The sequence below is a fragment of the Meles meles genome, chromosome 13, assembly GCF_922984935.1.
Source record: "Meles meles chromosome 13, mMelMel3.1 paternal haplotype, whole genome shotgun sequence".
NCBI lineage: Eukaryota > Metazoa > Chordata > Mammalia > Carnivora > Mustelidae > Meles > Meles meles.
In genome coordinates this window covers 56,779,570-56,795,960 of record NC_060078.1, presented here as the reverse complement: position 1 = coordinate 56,795,960, position 16,391 = coordinate 56,779,570, and the positions used below count along the sequence as shown (strand labels likewise).

General features: G+C 51.1%; 1 protein-coding gene across 1 annotated transcript in view; it reads left to right on the top strand.

The window, feature by feature from the left end:
* The first annotated feature begins 723 nt into the window (after positions 1–723).
* The window catches only part of SLIT1 (slit guidance ligand 1), a 164,771-nt gene continuing 149,103 nt past the window's right edge, over positions 724–16,391 (top strand). The window contains exon 1 of the mRNA XM_046027075.1: positions 724–1,241. Coding sequence (XP_045883031.1) covers positions 1,045–1,241 — 197 coding nt within the window. The 5' untranslated portion in view covers positions 724–1,044. The remainder of the gene's footprint in view (positions 1,242–16,391) is intronic.

Sequence of the window (16,391 nt, the reverse complement as noted above, 5' to 3'; positions counted from 1 at the left end):
TCCATGGGGCAAATGTCCAAATCAGGGCCATTTTCTTCTGGGTGCAGCTAGCTTCGGTCTTCTCCTCAGAGAAGTGGGGTTGTTGCCATCTTGGTGGCAGAGGGGAGAAGACTGTACTCGATCTAGGGCTTTTATACACTCCTCCCTCCCCACTCCCAAGCTCTGTCCTCCAGGTCCCAGGCTAAGTAAAGCAGGGGGCTTGGAGACCTGGGGCAGGGGGCTTGCTTTCACCAAGTATTGACAAAGCAAGTCTGGTGGGCAGGGGGAAGCGTTTCTGCCGTCGGGGGAAAGCAGGTCTGGGGCCAGGGAAGGGGTCCAGGCGGCCAAATAAGATCTTCCTCCCCACTCTGGCCCAACTGCCCGGGTTGGCGTTCTGAGCGCGGGAGTCTCAGTGTGCACATACTCGTGGTGTGTGTGTGTGTTTGTGTGTGTGTGTGTGCAGCCGGCCAGGGCCAAGACTGAGCAGGTCGGGCCGTGGCCATCCTCCCATCCCCCGCGCAGTCCCCTGCCCGCGCCTGGCGCCTCTAAGGTTCCACCTTTGAAACTGTAAGCGACTCGCTGCAGCCGCCGAGTGGTCGTCGGGAGGCGGGGGAGGGGGATGTTGGGGAAGGGCGGGGAGGAGTCTGGCTCTGGATGTGTGCTTTTCGATTGATGGATGACTGCCGGGTGGGAGCGAGCGTGGGGGGTGTGAGTGTGTGATTGTGCGTGTGTGTGTGTGTGTGTGCGCGGGGTGCGTGCGCGCGCGGGGCCTGCCCATTTTCCTCCTCGCAGCAGTCAGTTGGGAGCTGGAGGGAGGGAGAGAGGGAGACGCAGCCAGCGAGAAACCGGAGAGGAGCCGAGCGCCCTCCGCCCAAAGCGCCCTCCCTCGGTCCGCACACAAGCGCCGTCGCTTGGAGGAGCGAGGTGCCTCCCGGCCCGTTAAGGGCGCCGCGCACGAGCCTGCTCGGCGGCGTTGCCCCGGGACTGCACCTGGAGGCCGCCCCGGACGGGGATGGTAAGCGGCTGCCGCCGTCTGGCACACGAGCGGGACGCGGTGAGGGCACCATGGCGCTGACGCCCCGGAGGGGGCCCTCGGCGGGGCTCGTCCGGCCCGAGCTCTGGCTGCTGCTGTGGGCAGCCGCGTGGCGCCTGGGTGCCACCGCGTGCCCCGCCCTCTGCACCTGCACCGGCACCACGGTGGACTGCCACGGCACGGGGCTGCAGGCCATCCCAAAGAACATCCCGCGGAACACCGAGCGCCTGTGAGTACGGCCCCGTCCCCAGTGCGCAATGAGCCCCCGAGGTTGCCCTCCCACCCAGAAGCGGTTCGGGGCTGGGGTGGGGGCAGGACCGTTGGGGCCCCCGGCTCTGCAGCCAACAGAGGGGTCAGTGCCTTCCGGAGCCAGGAGCCAGCAGCATCACTGTTTCCCTTTGCTGAGATTCAAAGGGCCCTGGCGGGGCTGTCAGCGCCCAGCCTCACACCTGCACCCTGCACTCAGCCCTGACAGGCCGTTCCCACTGCGCCAGCACTTTATTCCTCCAGGGTGCTGTGAATTGGTGCCAGGAAGCCTTCCTGGCACCCAGGGGGGGAAGCTCCTCACACTGCCAGGCACATTTCCTTTCGGGGATATGGATCTTGGGCAGTGTTCTGAGCAGCGCTTGTGAACTGGACTCCGAGAGCCAGCAGGCAGGTGATGGGCAGCAAGATGGAATGGAGTTGAAGTTTCCAGTCTTCCCCTTCCTCCCCATTGTTTGCCCCAGAGCCTTAAGAATTCTTCTCTTGCAGGTGTCAGGCATTGGTCCCCCAACTCACATCCAGCCATCCCCAACCCAGGCAGACAATGGGACCTGAGGGATTTGGGTTTGGGGCCTGGGGTATGTTACATTAACACCAGGAAGGGGTAGATGTGACCTGGCCTGGGAGCCCCGGGAATTATGCCGAGGGGTCAGGAGCCTGGAGTGGAGACATTGACCATGAAAAGTCATTAAAAAATAATTTTTCTTCCTTTATTCTCTCTCACTTCTAAATTCTGGTGGAAACTCGGCTCTTTCTAGACCCGCTGAGCTTTGTAGAGTGTGTGTGTGTGTGTGTGTGTGTGTGTGTGTGTGTGTGTGTGTGTGTTTATGGACCAATATAATTTGCCTTCCTAGATTCTCCTGCAGAATGTGCGTCTGTGTGAATTCCTAGTATCTGTGGTGACACCTCAGTAATGGGAGGTTGTGAGAGTCCCTGTATGTGATTTTTGGTCACATGCTGGGCCTTTGTGCTGCCTGCAGAGGTGACTGCTTCAGGAGATTTTTGAACTGGACTTTGGAGAAGGCTGCCGGCTCCTTTGAAACCTGCATGCTCCTTCCCACACTCCTGGGCGACTGCAGTGGCTCTCAGGAAAGGCGTACAGATTTCGATAACTTGAGCACATTTTCATGGCTCCCAGCTGGCCAGAGGCAGAAATTTGACCCTGGGGAGAGCTGTCTCCTGGATCAAACTCTGTACCAAGGTCAGCAATTAGTGAGCACACATTTGCCCTAGACGCTTCTTGGCTGAGTCTGAAAAATTCCCGTGGAGGTTTCAGAGAATTTGCAATCTAGATGCAATCTAGATGGAAACTAGTGTGTGTGTGTGTGTGTGTGTGTGTGTGTGTGTGTGTGTGTGTACAGTGTGTGTTGTGGGGCTGGGGAGAGATGCTGGTGTGGAGAGAGGTTGGACCAAGTCAAATTTCCTATGCATTATGCTATGTGGCTGTGGAGAGGGACTGAGGGTCTGAAATCTGCCCAGAGGATCCCTGAGGCTGCAGGGTCGTCCTCTATACCTGTTCACTCTGGATCTATTCTCTGTTCCTTTGCCCACAGGGTGTTTCTCCTGCAGTTGTTACCCTGGTAGCAGCCTAGGTCTGAGACACAGCAGCCCCTTGCCTTTGCTTTTGAATCTGAATCTTGAAGTCATCTCATGCTTTGCTTTTTCTCTCCATCTTAAGTTTTGAGGACAGAGTCTATTTTGGTGCTCAGGAACTCATGAGCTCTCTTGCAATCAGAGTGGAATGGAAGTGAAATTTCCTAGTGCAAAAGAAAGAGGTCCAGCTGCCTAGGTTGCTGTGTGACCTTAGGGAAGTTACTTAACTTCTCTGAGCCTTAGTTGCTTCCCATGCAGAAAATGGGGGTGCTGATACTAAAGTCTTTGGTACTTGTGAGGACCAAAGACAATGTGTGGAAAGTGCCTAGTTCCTGATAATGCTCGCTGAGTGAGAGGCATCATTATGATAGGATCAGGAGAAGAGCCTATTTAATTAACTATTTAATTCAGCAAACATTTACAGAGCTGGGAGCTGCCCTCAGTGCTGAGGCTCCAGCAGGCAGTGAGCAAATCCCTGCCTTCAAGGGATGTACAGTTGAGGGGACCAGACAGGGGACACCTAACTGTAAGCTTTTGGGAGAGGGCAAGGCTGGCAATGTGATGGGGCTGTGGTTGGGAGCATTGGGGTGGGAAGCACTTTTCTTGGGGGAAAGGCGCTTCTCAGAGGATGGCTCATTTTTTAGCACAATTTGGGACCCAACAGTGGTTGGTAGGAGCCTGCTAAGCAGAGAGGGCAGGCAGCTCAACCAGAGGGAATACATGAGTGAAAGGCCTGAAGGTGTGCTTGAGCCTGCCCGATGGGTGAACGGGCCGGGTGAACGGGCCAGCTGGCTGGGGCTGCAGTGTGCCAGTCCAATGTGATGGGGCTTGCGGCTGGGAAGGTTAGAAAGAGTCAGGCAGTCTTTTCTCACTGGATTTTCCCTTTGGGGACTTCAGGGATGCAATCCACGGGTGAGTTATTGTGGGGGAGTCAGCGGAGACCTGGTCTTTGCTGTGGGCAAAACTTCTTGGGTGGGGAAAGGATGTAGAAAGCAGGGGGAGGCTGCCTTTGCAGCAGGCAGGCCTTGAAAGAGCCATTTAAGGAAGAAAAGAACACCCCAAAAAGAGGCCTTGGTGAGAGCTCAGGCAGACTCAGAATCATCATAGCAAATGCTCTCTCTCATCGATATGGACGTCGTGCCGTCCTGGGGCCCAGAACAGCAGCCTCTGAGGCCGTGATATTTGGAGAGCTGCAGCTGTGCATTCGCCTTTTGTCTCGTGGGCAGTTTCTATGGCAGCCCGGGAGGCCCGGCAACTTTATGATCCTCTATCCCATGACTCTGGGTCTGGGCCTATCCCCTCAAGTGGGAAGGAATTGGTGTGCTGTGGGGACTTCTGGGAAGAAGCTGTGTGGCCCCAGGGCTGTTGAGGAAATTGGCTGAGCCAGAGGGGCTGTGGGGCTGGTGGGCTGGGCTGAGGAAGGGATGCTGAATAATTCACTGCAGTGGAACAATTAAAATACAGAGTGAGGGTTAGGGGTGTGGTGGAGGAGGCCTGGAAGCTTCCTCTCTTTGTAGAATTCAGCCTCAGAGGGACCCAGCCGTGGCCACTATTAATTGTCTTTTCTTCCACTCAAGGACTTTGACTTTCAGTTGGATTTTTTTTTTTTTAATTAAAAAAGTCTTTTAGGCTAGAGTATCCAGGAGAGTGTGGTAAGAGAGTATAGGGTGGGGCGGGGGGACACCGTTTTCCCCTTCTGTCTCAGGCACTTGTATTCTAGGCTTGTGGGTACAGGGTGCAGAGATGGGAGAGGCCTGGGGATGGTGGTATGGCCAGGAAAGTCCTTGGGGAAGGCCTCCTGGCTTCCACGTGCTCCCCCAGCCCAGGATGGTCTGCTGTTCATCAGTTTTGGGGGTCACTCTCTTGCCCCCTGGCCAGTTGGTCCACTGCCATAGCCCACTGCCTGCTGCAGAAGCCTGGAAGGCCCTTGCCTTTTCCCAACTTGGCCCCCGAAACTGGCGGCCACATTCAATGGAGCTGGGTGGTCAGGCTTGGGACTTCACAGGGCACCCCAGATGGATTGCCTGGGAGCCTGTTTGGAAAGCCAAATCACAACTGGGGTGGTAGTCCTGGGGAAGGGTCAGGGAAGACGGATGCCATGTGTGCACCGTGGTCTCCTAGGGCAGAGCCCTGCACTGTGCTGGGGAGGCTGCCTCTGGGTGGGGCTTGTGTCTCCAGCAACATGTGCCCTGGGCTTATCGCTGGCTTCTGCATGACTGGTGGCAGGCCCCTGGTGCCATCACTCCATCTGTTGTGAGACTCAGTTTCCCCATCTTAAAAGGGGAGGATGACTGTGTTGTAGGTCGGTGGCGAGGATTCAGGGAGCCAGTGCACATAGAGGGCCTGGTGGTGTACTTGGCCCAGGGCTGGTGTGTAGAAATGCTTCGTGATAAAACATGATGTTATGATTATTTTTGTTATCTGAGGAGCTCAAGCAAAGGTTTGAGGATTCAGTGGGGCAGCAGAGGGTTTGGGAGGTAAGCACAGGAGAGCTGGCCATGGTGCAAGCCTGCTCTCCTGGCATCTGGCTGTGCAGCGTTCTCCTTCCTTGTCCCGGGCATCTTTGTCTCAGTCTCCCGTGTTTGCAAAAAGGAACAGGGGTTAGCAGGCAGGGATTCTCTACAGGGTGGGTGGTGTGATGGCATGGTCCTTGAGCCAGCCTGCCTGCGTTGTTAGCCCCCCTCTGCCACGCAGCAGCTGGGGGGACCTTGGGCAAATTGTGGGTTTAATGAATTCATTCAACAGATAGCTGTCTATTGACTGTCTGCATGGAGCTGAGAGAATGGGGCCGGACACAATCCCAATTCTCTGTCCCTCCCTGAGTTTTAGTCCAGCAAGGGAGGAAGCGATGAATGGCACAGTATGAGAATAAACACATAATTGCAAAGTGGGGTCAGTGCTCCGGAGGAACGGGTGACATCTCAGCACCCCTGTTTCCTTGCCCCGAAAGTGGGGATGATGACAGGACCTGCTGGTTAAAGGACAGGTTGGTCGTGAGGACTGCCTACAGGCCGGGCTGGGAGCCCGCACTTTGCATGGGCCTGGCGCACAGCAGCAAAGGCCCTGTGAGTGGTAGTATTATTATTGTTATTAAGATGACAGAATTGCAGGGACAGGAAAGGGCCTGGGGCGCCACTCCGGGATGGATCCCAGCCTGACTCTCCTTCCTCTTCCTCCCTGTGCAACCCCAGGGCTCTGGATCCCCAGCGAACCCTGCCCCTGCCTCTGTCCGGGCTCTGAGGAAGGGGGGTAGCTGTCGGCGGCCCCGGCTGCCCAAGGCTGCCAGCAGGGGCGGCCGTGCTCTTTGGGGCCGGGTGAAGGGCGGTGGGGACAGGCAGCTCCTGCATTATTGGAAGCAGACGGGAGCTTGGCGGAGTTGCTGCCTCCTGTTCTGTGCCGGCATTAGCAGCTCGGCAGGGCTCTTGCTTAATGGGATTTTCTCCCCAAATGCTGTAATTATCGCCATACAAATACTTATTACTCAGAGCAGATGACGGCCGGGCCTTGGGCAGTAGCCAGGAAGCTGGGCTGTGCTCAGGGGTGGGGGTGGGGGTGGGGGTGGGGGGGTGGAGCACTGGCTCCTCTTTTTGATGGAGTTTGCGACCCCCTCCTCTGCTTTCTGGAACCCAGCCTGTGGCGGACAAACAGCTGTTGGGCACCTGCCGGGTGCGTAGTGTGGAGAGAGGTCCAGAGCGTGGACCCACTCCCCAGGGAGCCTGCAGGCTGGTACGCAAGAACGGGCTGTCTGCAGAAGAGCAAATGTGTCAAGATGTCTCTAGGGAGGGAGAACACAGTGGCTGCCCCAGCAGGCTTTGGTGTGAAAGTGGCCCCTTTTGAATCCTGCCTCCATCAACGACCATCTGAGAGGTCCCAGCTGGCTCCCTAGTGACTCAGTTTCTTCATCTGTAAAGTGGAGCCAGCGATGGCACTTAACCATGCCTGGCTGGGAGCTCGAATGAAATACCGGGTGTAGAGTGGTTAGAATAATGTTGGTGCACAGAAGGGGCTCTATTGGTGTTAGAGATGAGGAGATGGGTGTGTGGGTGCGAAGGAAGGGCTGGACCCCTGCACCGATGGGGCTTGAGGCCTGGGCATGACCTCGGGAGGCACAGAGCTAAAGCGAAGGTGGGGGAATCTGGGGCATCAGGGGGTGTGTGCCATGCATTTGGGGAGGAGAGTGAGGAACAGAGCCAACTGGTGGGGTGCACTTTTGTGTTGGTGAGTTCCGAGAGAGGAGATTCAAGTGAAGGGTGGGCACTGGGTCGTGGGGCTGGGAAATAGGGGCCATCCAAGGGAGTGTATGTGTATTTTTATAATTTCTTTCTTTCTTTTTTTTTTCCTTACTATTCAGTGATTTTTTTTAAATCTTCAAAGTTGTGCAAACATCACCCCAATCCAATTTTAGAATATTTTTTATCACCCCCAAAAGAATCCTTTGTGCTTGTTGTAACTTTTTATTATATTATAATTACAAATTTATAGAAAAGTTGCAACAAAAGTATTAGGAACTCCTATATATCTGTTGTTCAGATTCAGTTGTCTATATTTTTACCTATTTGCTTTATCATGTATTATACACGTGCACAGTTTTTTTGAAACTGTTTAAGATTAGGTTGGAGTGGTGCCTGGCTGGCTAGGTTGGTAGCGTGTACGAATCTTGATCTCGGGGTCATGAGTTCAAGTCCCATATTGGGCATTGGCATAGTGTTTACTTAAAAAAAAAATTAAAACACAAATGATTAGGGGCACCTGGATGGTCCAGTTGGTTAAGCATCTGACTTGGTTTCTATTCAGGTCATGATCTCAGGGGATGGAGCCCGTGTTGGGCTCCGACTCAGCATGGGGTCTGATGGAGATTCTGTCCCTTTGCTCCTCCCCCTCACTTGGGCACACATCATCTCTCTTTCTCAAATAAATAAATCTTAAAAAAAAAAAAAGATTACATTGAAGATGTAAGTTTTTTCCTCTAAATACTTTGGTGTGTGTTTTTCTGAGAAGAATAAGGCTATCAAAATCAGAAAATTGAACATTGATACAGTACTGTTATCTACGCCATTGTTCATGTCTGTGTTTCATCAGTTGTCTCAACAGTGTCTTCTGTGGTGATCAGAGGGTGGGATCACACATGACATTGACTTGTCATGGCTCTTTAGTCTGCTTTAATCTGGGCTAGTTACTTGGCTTTTCTTTGTTCTTCTTGACCTCTCCGTTTTTGAAGAATATAGACCACTTATTCTGTAGAATGTCGCTCAGTATGGCTTCATCAGGTCTCCTCACCATCACACTGAGGTTATGTCCTTTAGGCAGGAATGCTAAGTTAGCGATGTTCTGCCTTTCTTGGTGGGTCATGTTGGAAGACACATGATGTCAATTTGTCCCAGTACGGGTGATTTTCATTTTGTTCACTCAGTAAGTGGGTGTCTGCCAGGTTTCTCTGCTGAAAAGTGACTATTTTCCCCTTTATCATTGATAAGCCACTAGTGGGGGGGAGTACTTTGAGGCTATGTAAATATCCTGCTCTTCATCGGACTTTCACTGGTGTTAATATGTATCGTTGAGACATTTCTAACTTCTTTTCTTCTCGGTTTATTAGTTGGCATTCTACTATAAGAAAGAAATTTTCCTTCTCCTCCATCTGTTTGTTAGTTAATTACTGTAGGGACTCATGGATTACTGTGTTATTCTTTGGGTTATAATCGTTACTATCGTTATTTATTTTGCTGTTCAGAGTGTCCCACATTTGGCTGGTGGGAGCCCCTTCATGCTGCCCCTGTGTCCTTTTGAAAAGACCCTTTGAGCACTTAGGCACAGGGGTTTTGAGTGGAGGGTGACAAGTGTAAAATAGTGTTTTAAGACATTCTGTTGCCTGGCTTTGGTGTGAAGGATGAACGGAGCAGGAAACCAGCTGGCAGTGGGGAGACCAGTTGGTTATGGTGACCGTGACTGTGGTTTCTGGCTTGTCTGTGACAACGGTTTTGCTGCCATCGCTGTATTTTTATTCTTCAAAAATTTTGAAAACTTGTATTTTAAAATAATTTTAGACTTGCAGAGAAATTGCAAAAATAGTACCAAGAGAGTTGCCATATACCCTTCACACAGCTTCCCCTAGTGTTCACGTCTTTCTTATCCATCGTGCAATGATCAAAATTAAGAAATTAACACTAGTCCAAGACTATTAACTGAACTGTGGACTTTTTAGGGATTTTACCAGCTTCTCCACTAATGTCTTTCTTCTATTCCAGGACCCAGTCCAGGATTCCGCATGGTGCTTATTTGTCATTTCCTCTTAATCTCCTTTAGTCTGTGACAATTCCTTAGTCTCCTCTTGCTTTTCATGACATGGACACTTTTGCAAAGTACTGGTGAGTTACTTTGTAGCGTGCTCCTCACTTTGTCTTTGTCCAGTGTTTTTCTCCTGATTGGATCGAGGTTATGGGTTTTTGGCAGGAATGCGATGGGGATGGTGTGCCCTTCTCGGGACATCCCATGGGGGGTCGGTGACACTGATACCTCTCATTGCTGGTGATGTTAACCTTGACCTCTTAGTTATGATGGTGTTGGGCCAGTTTTCTTCCCTGTGACATTCCTGAATTTGCGTCCACAGTTAATAACTATCTGGGGGAGACACATTGAGATTGCCATAGTTTTTTTGTCCTCAAATTCTCACCTACTAATTTTAGCACCCATTAATGGATCTTGCCTGCAACCATTATTATCCAATTTTGAATTTCTATTTCCTTCACAACTTCTACATTTATTAATTGGAATTCTTCTGTAGGGAAGAGCACTTTATTGCTTTTTAAGAAGCTGGTTCTTTTGGTGAGTACCTTGGGTTTTGAGTTTCCTGAGGGCAGGAACTGTGTCTCATGTATCTTTGTATTCCCATTGCCTGATGCATGGTAGGTGCTCACAAAAGGTGTGTTCCAAGAGTTCCAAGAGTTTTTTTTTTTTTTTTTTTTTAACATTTGGTAAGACATGTTATGTTTCTGATCTTTGTTTTAGAAAATACAGTCATTGTGGATTGACTCATGGTCCCCAAAGATGTCCATGTTCCAATCCTGGGAGCCTGGGACCATGTTGCCTTACGTGGCACAAGGGCTTTGAGATGCAGTTGAGGACCTCGAGATGAGATGATCTTGCATTATTGGGGCAGGCATGACATCATCCCTGGGTGACGTAAGAGAGGTGGGAGGGGCGCCTGGGTGGCTCAGTGGGTTAAAGCCTCTGCTTTCGGCTCGGGTCGTGATCCCAGAGTCCTGGGATCGAGCCCTGCATAGGGTTCTCTGCTCAGTGGGGAGCCTGCTTCCTCCTCTCTCTCTGCCTGCCTCTCTGCCTACTTGTGATCTCTGTCCAATAAATAAATAAAATCTTAAAAAAAAAAAAGAGAGAGGCAGGAGGATCAACACTGGAGAGGGAGATGGAAACAGTAACAATGGAAGCAGGAGGAGGAAGTGGTGGCAGAAGGGGCCAAGGGGGGCCTCCAGAGCTGTAAGAGAATACGTCTGTGTGGTTTGAAGCCCCTGAGTGAGTGGTAATTTGTCACATTGGTGGTAGGCCGTGGCCACAGTCCTCATGGAGTTTGGCCGCAGAGGCTGAGGCAGGAAGAAGCAGATGTAGACGGAGGCAGAAGGTGCAGAGAGAGCAAATAGGAGGGTCATGGGGCCCCAAGGCTCCAGCCTGAGAGAATGATTTTGTGAGTGGAGTGAACTTGGGGAGCACCGCTGAGCCTGGAGGAGAAGCCATGAAGCTGGCTTCTCTCTCTTTGTTTGAGTGACCAATAATCAGCTACGTGGAAAAGATGACCCTAAGGCTAGGGATAGGGAATGGTTACTCTGTAGAGCATGTGGGCTGGAGAGACTGTTGGGAGGGCCTCCTGGGGAAGAGTGGGAACAGAAACTTCAATGGGTATGAGAGTTTCCTGGGGGTGGGGACAGGGTACCTAACTGGCTAGGTTGGTAGAATGTGTGACTCTTGTTCTCAGGGTTGTGGGTTGGAGCCCCATGTTGGGTATAGACATTACTCCAAAAAATAAACTCTTTTTTTTTTTTTTTTAAAGATTTTACTTATTTATCTGTCAGGGAGAGCACACAAGTAGGCAGAGTGGCAGGGAGTGGCAGGGAGAGGCAGAGAGAGAAGCAGGCTCCCTGCCAAGCGAGGAGCCCAATGCGGGATTCGATCCCAGGACCCCACATTCACGACCCGAGCCGAAGGCAGCGGCTTAACCCATTGAGCCACCCAGCCGCCTCCCAAAAATAAAATCTTTTTTTAAAAAAAGAGAGAGAACTTCCTAGGAAGCTGGTATAAATGCAGATTCCCAGGCCCATCCCAGAGATGCTGATTCAGCAGGTTTTTGGCAAAGGCAATCCAGGTGATGCAGAAGCAGGAGGTGCCCAGATTACCGTGTGAGAAACACTGCTTCTGGCTGGGCACTCATGAAAGAAATTGAAGAAGACACAAAAAGATGGAAGACTGTTCCATGCTCTTGGATTGGAAGAATAAACATTGTTAAAATGTCTATACTGCCTAGAGCAATCTATACTTTTAATGCCATTCCGATCAAAATTCCACCGGTATTTTTCAAAGAGCTGGAGCAAATAATCCTAAAATTTGTATGGAATCAGAAGAGACCCCGAATTGCTAAGGAAATGTTGAAAAACAAAAACAGAACTGGCGGCATCACGTTACCTGATTTCAAGCTTTACTACAAAGCTGTGATCACCAAGACAGCGTGGTACTGGCATAAAAACAGACACATAGACCAGTGGAACAGAGTGGAGAGCCCAGATATGGACCCTCAACTCTATGGTGAAATAATCTTCGACAAAACAGGAAAAAATATACAATGGAAAAAAGACAGTCTCTTCCATAAATGGTTCTGGGAAAACTGGACAGCGATATGTAGAAGAATGAAACTCGATCATTCTCTTACACCGTACACAAAGATAAATTCGAAATGGATAAAAGACCTCAACGTGAGACAGGAATCTATCAGAATCCTAGAGGAGAACATAGGCAGTAACCTCTTCGATATCAGCCACAGCAACTTCTTTCAAGATATGTCTCCAAAGGCCAAGGAAACAAAAGCGAAAATGAACTTTTGGGACTTCATCAAGATCAAAAGCTTCTGCACAGCAAAGGAAACAGTCAACAAAACAAAAAGGCAACCCACGGAATGGGAGAAGATATTTGCAAATGACAGTACAGACAAAAGGTTGATATCCAGGATCTATAAAGAACTTCTCAAACTCAACACACACAAAACAGATAATCATATCAAAAAATGGGCAGAAGATATGAACAGACACTTCTCCAACGAAGACATACAAATGGCTATCAGACACACGAAAAAATGTTCATCATCACTAGCCATCAGGGAGATTCAAATTAAAACAACATTGAGATACCACCTGACACCAGTTAGAATGGCCAAAATTAGCAAGACAGGAAACAACGTGTGTTGGAGAGGATGTGGAGAAAGGGGAACCCTCTTCCACTGTTGGTGGGAATGCAAGTTAGTGCAGCCACTTTGGAGAACAGTGTGGAGATTCCTGAAGAAATTAAGAATAGAGCTTCCCTATGACCCTGCAATTGCACTGCTGGGTATTTACCCCAAAGACACAGATGTAGTGAAAAGAAGGGCCATCTGTACTCCAATGTTTATTGCAGCAATGGCCACAGTCGCCAAACCGTGGAAAGAACCAAGATGCCCTTCAACGGATGAATGGATAAGGAAGATGTGGTCCATATACACAATGGAGTATTATGCCTCCATCAGAAAGGATGAATACCCAACTTTTGTAGCAACATGGACGGGACTGGAAGAGATTATGCTGAGCGAAATAAGTCAAGCAGAGAAAGTCAAGTATCATATGGTCTCACTTATTTGTGGAGCATAACAAAGAACATGGAGGACATGGGGAGATGGAGAGGAGAGGGAGTTGAGGGAAACTGGAAGGGGAGATGAACCATGAGAGACTATGAACTCTGAAAAACAACCAGAGGGTTTTGAAGGGGCGGGGGGGGGCGGGTGGGAGGTTGAGGAACCAGGTGGTGGGTAATAGGGAGGGCACGTACTGCATGGAGCACTGGGTGTGATGCCAAAACAATGAACACTGTTATGCTGTAAATAAACAAATAAAAAAAAAAAGAGAGAGAGAACTTCCTAGGAAGCTGGTATACATGCAGATTCCCAGGCCCATCCCAGAGATGCTGATTCAGCAGGTTTTTGGTAAAGGCAATCCAGGTGATGCAGAAGCAGGAGGTGCCCAGATTACCGTGTGAGAAACACTGCTTCTGGCTGGGGTTCCCTGGTGAGGAAGGTACATGCTTCATGGACCCATGAGGACTGTCTTCAGTTCCTGCCTGTAGTAAGATGGCAGGAGGTGAGACGGCTCAAGGTGGTCGGAGGTACTGACTTCCAGGTATAACACCAGTGAGTCCTGGGGAGGTGATGTATAGCCCAGAGACTGCGGTTAACCAGCCGTTATTGTGTATTTGAAAGTTGCTAAAAGAGTAGATCTTGCAAGTCCTCATCACGAGAAAAAAAGCGTAAGTATATGAAGTGACAGATGTTAACTAGACTTACTGAGCTGATCATTTTGCAATCTATGCCGACCTCCAATCAATCTGTTGTACATCTGGAGATAAGGTAATGTAGTATGTCAGCTGTGTATCTCAATTAAAAAAAAAAGAGGGCAGGCCATAAGGAGGAGAAGGCGGAGAGGCTGGAGGAGCTCCTGGCCAGCTGTGGATCGGAACTTGGCCGGGGAGTTATTGCTGGTGCCAGAGAAGGAGCTCGGAGATGGGGAGGAGGCCTGGCCTGGGAGAGTGGCCTGGCTGTCTGAGGACGAGGGCCGAGGACAGCTTCTGGACCCGTGGTGGTGGTGGTGGTGGGTGGGTCACTGACCATGCTGGGCAGCCAGTTTCCTGGGAGAAGTGGGAAGCAGAGACAGATGGGTGGGAGCAAGCCAGTGGTGAGGAAGTCTGTGGGAGGAGAGAACATGCGGGAGCTCCGAGGGGGGGACCGGAGCACCGAGGGGAGGGGGGTGATTTGGAAAGGAGGAGCCAGACACGTGGGGGTGGGGGAGGTGGATCAGAGAATGAGACTGGCAGTGAGGAATTGGGGTGGTGTCAGCGGTCACCGCTGAGAGCCCCTCTTCCAGGCCAGGCTCAGAGCGATGCTTTACCCTCCTCTACCCTTTAACTGCTCATCACGGTCCTCGGAGGAAGGTGTTATCACCAGTCTGCTGATGAGGAGAAGGTCAGAGAGGTGTATCAAGGGCTGGGGCGCAAGAAGGCTGGTGAGTGGGGTGCCCAGGGCCCCTAAGCCTCAAGGCTCTGAGACGTGTACGTGTTTAGTTTTTAATTCAGACTACCACACCGCATACCTTAATAAGCCCTGGCTTCTTTTGTCCATTCATTTATCAAACATTCGTTCAGCATCTATAAAACCTCTGTCAGGGCTGAGCACTGGAGCATAAAGGCAAACTGACCACGACTGAGCTCAACCTGCACATGTTTACGGGGTGGACCCACGTGCAGGCCAGCGTGGGGAGGGCTTCTGGGTGGGGGTTGGTGAGCAGAGTTGGGGGGATGCAAGGAGGTGATGTTGCAGATGGAGGTCAGGGTCAGGGAATTACCTGGTGGATGACCTCTCGGGGGCCTGGAATGGGCAGTGGTGGGGAGCGGGTGACAGGCAGTGGACACAGAGGCTTGGTGGGTGGCAGTTGGGTGCTGGCTGTAGGGTTGTGGTTTAGGGGTGGGCTCCAGACCTGGGAAGGGGATTGGCAAGAGCAAGGCCAGGGCTTGGTAATGAAGAGACCCGAGGGCAGTCTGGACCTCAGAACAGAATACAGCATGGAACTGAGGTTAACAACTGCGCCCTGATCCCCTCCTACCCATCAGGATGGCTGCTTTCAAGAAACAGGAAATAACAGTTGGTGGTGAGGTTGTGGGGACATCGGCACCCAGGTGTGCTGTTTCTGGGAATGCAAAATGGGGCAGCCCCCTGAAGAACATTCTGATCCCTCCAAAAATGAAATAGAATTACCATATGATCTGGCAAGTCCGCTTCTGGGTGTACACCCAAAAGACCAAAAGAAAAGGGGGTCTCAAACGTATTTGTACACCCGTGTTCCTTGCAGCATTGTTCACAAGGGCTAGCAGGGGAAAGCAGCACCTGTGTCCGCCTGCAGTAAAAGGGCTAAACCCAGGGGGATGTGTGCACACACAGTGGGATACAATTCAGCCTTGAAAGAGGAAGGACATCCCATCGTATGCTGCAGTGTGGATGAAACTTGAAGGCATTATGCTGAATGAAATAAGCCAGTCATAGATAAATCCTGTATGATTCCACTGGTACGAGGTATCTAAAATAGTCACAGGGCACCTGGGTGGCTCAGTCAGTTCAGCGTCTGCCTTCGGCTCAGGTCATGATCCCAGGGTCCTGGGATTGAGTCCCGCATCCCGCTTCTCCCTCTCCCTCTCCCTCTGCCCCTCCACCCAGCTTGTGCTCTCTCTCTCACTCACTCTCTCTCTCAAATAAACAAATAAAATCTTAAAAAAATAGTCTAGTTCACAGAGACAGAAGCAGAATGATGGTTACCTGGGTCAAGGGGGAGGAATGGAGAGCTATTGTTTAATGGAAACAGAGTTTCGGTTTTTCAGGATGAAAAAAAATAATCTCTGGAGATCTGTTGTACAACAATGTGAATGTGCTTAACACTACTGAACCTAAAATGGTTAAAGTGGTAAATTTTGTTATGTGTATTTTCTTGGAATTAGAATTAAAAAGGAAGGAAAGAAAGAGCCGGGCCTGGAGTCAGACATGCCTGGGCTTGCCTCCTCCACCGATTTACCGGTGGGCTAATCTCGAGCAAGTCACTTAAATGTTTCATGCCTCGGTCTCCTCATAATGTGTGTCCAGGCTGAAAATAAACCTTGGAATCAGGTGCTGTCATGAGGCTTCAATGAGTCGGCTTGGTTGTGACAGTATAGAGACTGCTAGAATTCGAGCCAAGGCCACAAGACGGGTCCCCAGGAGCGGGGGCAGAGTGGGACCAGTGGCAAGTCTGCCCTGGCCCAGAGGCCCCCGACCACTCATCCCCGGGCTTCACGATTTATTCCATTCTGGAGGGCAGTCACAGCGCTGGGGTTGGTCCCAGGCCTGTGGGCTCTGCTGGGGCTGGGGGAGGATTGGGGGATCCTCCGGATCATGACCCACTCACTGATACCTGAGGACTGTGGGCAAGGCTCTGCCCACTGATGGGAGTGTGGGCTGCCCTCCGGCTGCGAGACGCCAGCAGCAGCCGGGCTCAGGGAGCAGGACGGCTTCTTCAGCCTGTGTTCACTCTTACTGGGTTATGGTGTCGGCCGGGAGCAGGCCAGAGGTGGCCTCTCCCCTCCTAGCCCAGCGGGACAGAGACTAGCCTTTAACAAAGGAAATCATATTGCACATGCCTCCAAATTCCAGTCCCAGTTCTGGGAGAGGAGCTGCGTGAACACAGAGGGGAGGCTGGCCCGG